At 39.6% G+C, this 8763-nt stretch overlaps 1 protein-coding gene across 2 annotated transcripts in view; it reads left to right on the plus strand.

Annotated features, from left to right (window-relative positions):
* Positions 1-7722, plus strand: part of grm5b (glutamate receptor, metabotropic 5b) — a 64949-nt gene extending 57227 nt beyond the window's left edge. For both annotated transcript variants that reach the window (XM_068709507.1, XM_068709499.1), the window contains exon 18: positions 841-7722. In XM_068709507.1, coding sequence (XP_068565608.1) covers positions 841-1930 — 1090 coding nt within the window. In that variant the 3' untranslated portion in view covers positions 1931-7722. The remainder of the gene's footprint in view (positions 1-840) is intronic.
* Positions 7723-8763: the final 1041 nt, after the last annotated feature.

The raw sequence follows: 8763 nt of genomic DNA on the forward strand, positions 1-8763 counted from the left end.
CCTTTTGTTGTCCAATTGATCTTTGGTTGAGTCAAGGCCCCAATTAAATATGTTTGTATCTATTAAATGTCATTGTTCACGTAGGATAATAAATAACGACTAATATAGAGCAGCCACAGTCGATGTAATGTTTTTGTCTTGATTGGTTTTATTGCAGTGAAGATTTTTTACCTTTATCCAAATTTAATTTTAACAGTTTTTTCACTCATAATACGAATTAATTACTAACAGGTGCTCTTACATTTTCGATCAAGATAAACCTGAATTAATAATGAACAACACACTAAATTTACATTTATTGGGAAAAGTATTAAAATAAAATTTAAAAACTACAAGTTCCTAATGACAATACAATAACTGACTAGTAAGGAATTCCACATCTATTTTTGGGATGTCATATGATGTGACACAAAAACAAGTCCTCTGACTAGAATATCAAAGAAAAAACACTGTATATTTTATTTGAAAGAAAGTAAATTCTGTTGAGTATGCCTATAATACCCACATTCAGTTGCCAGAAAAAAGAAATGTTCAATGCTCCTTTTGTCATTTAGACATGCTGCTGTTAAACTAACGCCCGGACCTAAACAAAACGTTAATACACATTGATTCAACTAAAAAAATTCACTTTTTGCTGCATCTAAACTGAAGAAAATAGAATAAACGTGTATGAACCTTCTCATATGAGCTCTAATCGGACATGTAGTTTGTTTAAACAAAGCCCTTAAAAAAATCAATAAACTACAAATTAACTGAAGGTGGTGAATCCACCTCCATGCTTTATAAACAACCCCCTCTTTCTTTTCTCTCTTTTCCTTCCACTTCCTCCCGGCTCTCCAGCTCCAACGGTAAATCTGTGTCTTGGGCGCAGACAGAGCGCAGCGGCTCACGTGGCAACCACCTGTGGCAACGGCTGTCCTTCCACATCAAGAAGAAGGAGAACAATCAGACTGCGGTCATCAAGCCCTTCTCTAAAACTTCGGAGGAGCGTTACTTTGGAGGGGGGGAGCTGCCTCCACATATCCCTCTGCCCTCCCTTCCCTCCATGTCCTCACTGTCCATTCATCCCGACTCTGGCACAGACAAGACCCTGTATGATCTCTCTGAAGCCGAGGAGCGCTACTCCATCACATACCGGCCGCAGACGCCCTCGCCGATCAGTACGGTCAGCCAGAGGCTAGGGGCGGGTGTCGGTGAGGAGCCCCCGATGATGACCGGTATTCCAAACTACCCGAGCAGCATTTGCAGTGGCGGCAGCGGCAGCGGCAGCAGTTGCGGTCGTGCCAGCAGCGGCTCTCTCGTCATGGGGAGTGATGGCCGTTTGGTCATTGTGGACAATCACCCGGGACCGGGCCAGAGTTCACTGATGGATCAGATCAGCTGCGTGGTGAACCGCTTCACCGCCAACATCAGCGAGCTCAACAGCATGATGCTGTACCCCTCTCCGACGCACTCGCACACTCACAAACACACGCCTCCATCTCCTCACCCCGCCGACCCGTACCTGTTGCCCCGTGAAGTCCAGATGCCCCCGACCCTCACAACCTACGCCGACGTCCAACCCCTCCCACCTGTCGAGTCCAGCATGGGGAGCCGGAGTGGCTGTCTCGTTCACCCGATCCCTCATTCACCTTACCCCCTGCCTCCTCCTCACGCCCAGACCTCCCCGTCTCTCTCCCCCATGCGAGGTGGCCTGATCACCTGCCTCAACAACTCCCCTCTGAGGAGGGGAGAGTTGGAAGAGGAGCTTATTGCTTTGACTCCGCCCTCGCCTTTCCGCGACTCCCTGGCATCTAGCAGTGGCTCAGCTATCTCAGAGACAGATCTGTGTCTCCCCCCAGTCCCATCCCATCCTCCCCCCTCTCCCCCTTCGCCAAGGTACAGCAGACTGACACTCGGAAACTACAGCCAGAGTTCATCCTCACTGTGAGGCAGAGATGACGCGTAAAGAAAATGCAGATGTGAAAGGGGAGCGCTCAAAAACAACACGGTGAATATGAGTGAAGAGTACGGGAGGATGGAAAGATGAAATCCATTCATCCCTACGTGGAGTAAAAACCTGAAGCAAAGGAGTCGTTGAGGGCTGGTCAGTGAAGACATCAAGCTGTGACAGTCTGCTGTGTTTGTGTTTACATGTTTGCAGTGAGATCCTAGTGCAGCTTCTCTCAAGTGGAGCGTGAAGAACTGCAAAAAGGGGCCACTATGACTCTGCAATGTTTTGGTGTCTGTAAAGTCACAAATCATTCTCGAAGGTCTAGAGCTGCGTGTCATTTAGGTTTGGGTAGTGGCCTTAAGGTAACATGGCTATCAACTAATTAGAGATTGTGTGTGTGTGTGTGTGTGTGTGTGTGTGTGTGTGTGTGTATATGTGTGTGAGTGTGTTTGGTGCGTGTGTGTGTGTGTGAGTATGTTTTTGCTGTGTCTTAGTTACTGAGATGTATGGCAACATTACATTGATGAGTATTAATGGGGTAAGACTCCTTAAGCCTGTATGGACTTAACAGAGGCTATCAAGGGCACACACACATATATATATATATATATATATATATATATATATATATATATATATATATATATATATATATATATATATATATATTTGCTGATACACACACACACACACATACACACACATAGGAGTGAGCACACACAGACAAATACAATGTAAGGGAAAACACTGTAAATATAAGAGAGGTTCTGGATTTTTCTCTGGTGATGAAATCCGTCATGCTTCTGACAAAAGTGCATTGTGTTAACATACCAGACTGTATGTTACTCTGAAGAACTTTCTCACAAAAGCATCCTTTTCCATTTATTCAGCTCTACAATCTTTTCCCTCAACATAGCTTTCTTTTTGTCAGTCCGTCTGTCTCTCGCTGCTTTCTTTTATCCTGCCAGTATTTCAGTATTTTCTACTCTTCCAGTTAGTTTTCTTCAGAAGTTTGAATGTATATTTTCTACATGATTCCTGAAGCAGTTGGGACCAAAACCTTTTGTACCTCTCTGTCCGTGACTCGAGAAAGAGGGAGAGTAGGGATTGACAAGACCAGAGCATGTTTTTCCTCAAACATCTTAGTCATTAAACCTTGTTCAGATGGATTATTGGCAGAAATCTGACCTCAAAGCGTATTGTTAGTGTGTGACATTTGACAAAGCATAATATAAGGCTCAGCTGGATCCCAGTCATGACATTTTCTCTGTACAATGTGTCGGCGGAACACAAGTGTCTGTTTCCTCAAAGACAGTACTTTGAATGGGATTAATCCGCATTACCACCATCTCTCATGTCAATGGGCACAGATTGATAGATTCAAGCTGGGAGAGTTTATCCCAGGGTCACCTGTGCAACAGGTGAAAAGACCGTTTTGAACTTCTCCACTCTTTTCAGACAAAGATGGGCAGAACAACAAAAGACGTTCATACTGAACGAACAGACAATGAGAGTGGTATCGATCTTCTCGTTTCATTCTCAGCACGAAAGCCAATCAGTAAGTTGCCAAAATGTCAATCTGCTGCTTTAACGTAAGAACTGGCCTCACAAAACCAATCCCAAATATCAGACTTCCTGGATTTGGAAAAAAGTTAGTAGTGGTAATCATATTTTATCTAAAAGGTATTACAATAGTAGTATATCATTGCAAATTGCAAACGCAATATTCCAATCATAAATGTCTGTGCAGATGAGTAAACAAAACTTGCAAAAGATTGCAAAACCTAAAATATCTAATTTGACTATTTAAGATTCTGGTTAAAATGTTTGCCTTTAAATGGAATATATTGTACTTACATGTGCCAAAAACAAAGGGAAATGCCTTCACTAAGATGCTTTTGAGAAATGGGGCCCTGGCCTTGTGACAGCTCCCTCCACAGAGGAAAAGCCCTCAGCATAGCAAAGAACAAACAAGAGTCATTTTTAGACATTTTATACAAGGAATGTTATCTGCAGCGAAGACATAGATTAGTTAATTTGACTCGATTTAAGATAATTGGACTGTTGGTATTGCAACAAATATCAGTACTTCATTATGTTTCCTGTGTGTCCATCTTGATCTCCATGTTTTCTGCTGACTGATGCAGATGCAGTCCACGGTCTGATTTCTCCTTGTGAGTGTAGTATCTCTGCTCTACAGTAGCCAGCAAGAACAAATGCAGACAAAAAGATTCTGTAAATAACAAGGGCATGCAAAGACAGTTCTGTTTTGTTTCAGATGACAGTAAATTTATTTACATATCAACAAAGGTGAAAAAAAATGAAAAAAAGAGATGTTTTTGAACTATGTTATAACATCATACAGTACCAATATGTGTTACGACTACAGAAACTGTGTTACTACTCTGAATGTGTGAGTGACCATTCCTATTCAAATGTCTTGTAATTCTACAATATAATAATAATTAATATTAATATGATTATTGTGCCAAAGGGGATGGGGAGGGTCTAGCTTATAGCTCGTGGGTAAATAAGTGGTTTCATAAAAAAGTAAAAAAATGTAAATGTAAAACTGTTTCTATTGTTTTGGATATTTTCTATATAAATATTCCATATTTTCCAGTGTTAAAGCAATATTATCCATACGTATACAAGGTGCACATCTGAAACAATGTTTTAGATTTCTTTCTTTCTTTCTTTTTCATCCTGCTGTAATTTCTGGTGGACAATTCAGCAAGGAAGATGGTAGGTGGATAAATTGACATTTTTCTTTATGTAATGAGGGATACATTTTGTCATTTCTAGTAACAAAGAAGGTGCGATTCCCTATTTTTGCGGTGTTTTCTTCTCACGTTGGGCTTGTAGTTCCACTTTTCCCCCCACTTCTTCAGCAATGTATTCCCGGTTAAGTCTCTGATCTTAACTTCGGAGTCCAATCCACTGATGACATAACTGCTTTGTGAGATAGTTAAAGAGATGATTTGTGTGTGCCATTAATTGTTGCAAACCTTTTTTTTTTTGCTGTTTTTTTTTTTTTAAGATGTGCGCCAGTTAATTAAGATGCTAACCTGGTAAAAATGTACACAGAAAAAAGCATGCAACGAGAACTGTTGGTCATAATTGGTGACATAATTGGTTCCTGTCTCAACGTGCTGTCTGTGCATCATTACCGCTACATCTACTCATCTAAATTTAATAATGGAGGCTCTGACCTGTTGTCAGAAAATGAATCAGTGCTATTGCCGAGATGTTATCGGGGAGGAGTTGTTTTGTGCACTGCTGTCACCGACGACGTTAAAAACATGCTGAGAGTGTAACAGGGAGCTTGCTTCAGCACTTCAGCTGCGTGTTATCAGCCCCCCTGGGTGAGGCTCGACAGTTGTGTGCTACCTCTGCAGAAAAAGACAGGATCAGAGCTCACATCTACTGCTCTCTTATTCTCTTTAAGGGCTCAGCTCTGTGACATCATCTCATTTTAATAATCAAGTTGTCATTAAAACGGATATAGATCATAAGAGTACAGCAGGCTTATTATGGTATTGCAGGTTGAAGTAGCGTAGAATCCTGGTCTCATATATTTGGTGTAAAGAAATAAAGCAGGTATTGACTTGTAAGCTCCACATAAACTCACAGGGAGAGAAAGATGAATCTGTCATGTAGCATTTTGACAAAGTACAATTTCAGGTCCTCTCGCATTTGAATCCAATCTCGAACTGTCTGGGGATTTTTACACCTGGTGAACTTTCTAACATTTTCCATGACAAAAACGTGGTAATCGTTTCTGTATGGAAATGATCAAAATCGAGCTGCAGTCCTAATGCAGACAGGACATTTTGTTTTTTTGCATTAATAACATTGCTCCACATTTTACCTCAAGGATCAAAAAAAGCTCAGCAAAAGACATTTTTTTTTACATATTCTTGCCAAAACATGATGATGCTCGTGGTGAGTAAAATCTTATGCTCGCCAGGAAGATGATCTCCTGATGATTTCTACCCAAAACGCTGTTATTTTCGTAAATGCACTCTAAAGAATTGGATTGATAATCCCTGCACTCAAAAATACTTTTAATCCAGACATGCTCATCTGCTGATCGGAGGGAAAAAGACACAAGGTCATTTATTTTATACTTTGTGAATGAAAATATTAAACCAGTCCTGGTTTCCCAGCCAGATATACGTAATCATGTTTCCCTCTCGCGCTAAACTGCATTTTAAACAAGCCTTGGCTTCGGGGTGCATTATTATTTAGTTTTGGATTGCTATTTGAATCTGTAGGCAGATTGGTGATGTACTGATGAGAGAAACTGATGAGGCTTTATCAATCCAACTGACAGTCCTGTGATTGAGCAGCCTCTCCCACTGCCCTGCCCGATTATTTGTTTGATTTGATGCTGAAAACATGAAAACAGAGCTGTGTTTACTGTGTAAACGCCACAAAAACATAGGGCTGAATAGGCTTTCAGGGCAGGCTGGGAGAAGTTTGTTTTGTCAGTCCACTGTCAAAGGCTCTTACATAATTGTTATAAATAATGCCTCATGATGAACACCTTTGTGGGTGTAATTTGGTAGACATCACAAATTGTTTCCCTACCCTTTTAACGGTGTTTATGAAATTGGTAAATCACAAGATGCTTGTGTGAAAAAAAGAAAAGTGTTGGCCTTACGCACACTTTGGGAGGTGTCGAGCAGGGCTCGGTATTGAAATTCTTATATACATTGACGCTGAGATCAACCAGCCAAGCAGTAAATCCTTTCACATTTATGTTAATTCTCTTCTTTGTTTTTCTCTTTCTGCACACTAATTAAAAGAAATCGATGAGCAGTATGGATCAAATCCTAACGATACACATCCCTACGGGTAAATGCTTCATGAAAAAAAAGGGTAAGAGATATATGAGATTGGCACACTCTTTATTGGATGAATCCACTTTTGCTGCAGCTGGTTTAATGAACCTTGTGTCCCTGGGGCTGACAGCTAGATGTCTTAAAAACCATCAACAGTATTTTTCTAAGTTGGTCCGAAGCTGCTTATTTGAATGTTGCTTTTTATAACTGAGTAAAGAGCATGTGTGTTTAAATACGCGGTTGTTTCCTCAGCCAATAGAGTGAAATGATTTTAGGTCAGTGTAGATTATATAGTAGAGGGGAGAAGGAGTTTCCTGATAAGAAATTAGGTTTGTATTAGGTCTGTATTATATTGATTAAAAGTAAGAGAGGACTTTGTGTATGTATTTTGGCTTCAGGAATAATGGAAAAGTGGAATAACTTATTAAGCAGATCTGTGTGTGTCTTAAGGGCATTTTGTTTTGCATACAGAGCAGGCAAGTTGCAGAATTTACAGTATTGTGTATTGATGGTTTGTGAAATATAATTTAGTTAACATGTTTCTTTTGATAAGAGAATTAAACCAAACGGAGCTGTGACTATTACACCATATAACACAGCGGTATCCTTGCAGGGCATGATGGGGAATCAAAGAAACGCCGATGTGGGTGACTTCTTTGAAAAGTCAGAGAACACGGTTTTCTGCTGCGTGCTTTTTTATATTTTTCATAGATCATCTTGTTTGCTTGTTTGCATTACTGCTGTGGACACAAACACAAAAAAAATCCCCAATAATACCCCCTGCTTTAAATTCTGATGAGATTCAATTTTCAGTAGAGTGTTAGAGATATCAATAAGTATGTTCACATTCCTACTGCTCACTTGAGATGATCAAGATGATATGGTTTAATTACTGACTTCACTTGGTGTGACATTTTACAAGCTTGTAAGCAAACGCAAACATTTGAGGTGAGTGATCTGAGCCCAAAACAAATTTCTCTTAATCTCAAAAAAGGCAGCTCATCTGCATTTTAATTAGGGCGCTGTGTTGTATTTGAATCGCTTTACAATCCAGGTTTATCAATAAAAAGAAAAATGATGATGGGGCTACCGTAAAGTTAATTAAAGGGAAGTGGAATTAGCTGAATTCCCTATAATGAGTATGTAGAATGTAATTTATTTTTCTAAATTCATTTATAAGTATTTATTTACTCCAGGCAGAAAATTACTATTACTGAAATGAAAATTATGATAAATGTTTACTAGTTCTTTATTTAAAAATATCAGCGAAGTCTGGCTTGAATTCCAGAGTATCCCCAGACTCAAGTGGTGTTTTATCACGGCATTTTTAACATTGTTAACATACGCTTCTCCACTCAGTGCCAACTTCCTCTCATCTTCTTATCAAGTGCTTCTACATTTTTTAGTTAGGGTTGGATAAACACGGCAGTAATTTGATTAAACTGGACAAACAAACATGACCTTCTTTTTCAAATTCAAAATGTTTTTCTTAAGCTGTTAAATATTGCCATAATCTAGTAAATGTAACAAAGAGCTTTAATTCATCATCTTTTAGAGGAAGCCCTGCTGTGTTTATCCACCCTCATGGGCATTAATAGTGAGTTACTGTAACCATGACTGTTTTTTATAGCTTTGTTGTTTTGTTTTGCTTCTTTTTTTGTTTTTCTCTGATGTTCAGAACTGTAGAATGTAAATTGATGCTTTATATTTGTGTCATAATGGAAAGTGGTTTTATATTTGGATATTTGATTCTCTATTTAATATTTTCACTCAGCTCTGTGAAATGTGAGAATATACTGTGTGGCTCTAGCTGGAAGATACAGAGTGTTTCAAAGTGGCTTCGTAGTGGGGGTTGATGACGGGTGAGGTGGGGGGGGTTTGTAGACAAATTCTTAAGGCAGATTTTATGTTCGATCACTGTTTTTGCCCACAAATAAGCTTTAGACTGGCTTCAGCCATTGCAAAATGGAATAAGATGTTTTA

The sequence above is a fragment of the Cebidichthys violaceus genome, unplaced genomic scaffold (assembly GCF_023349555.1).
Source record: "Cebidichthys violaceus isolate CVI_PGR_0920_01 unplaced genomic scaffold, fCebVio1.0.p SCAF_1, whole genome shotgun sequence".
Taxonomy (NCBI): Eukaryota; Metazoa; Chordata; class Actinopteri; order Perciformes; family Stichaeidae; genus Cebidichthys; species Cebidichthys violaceus.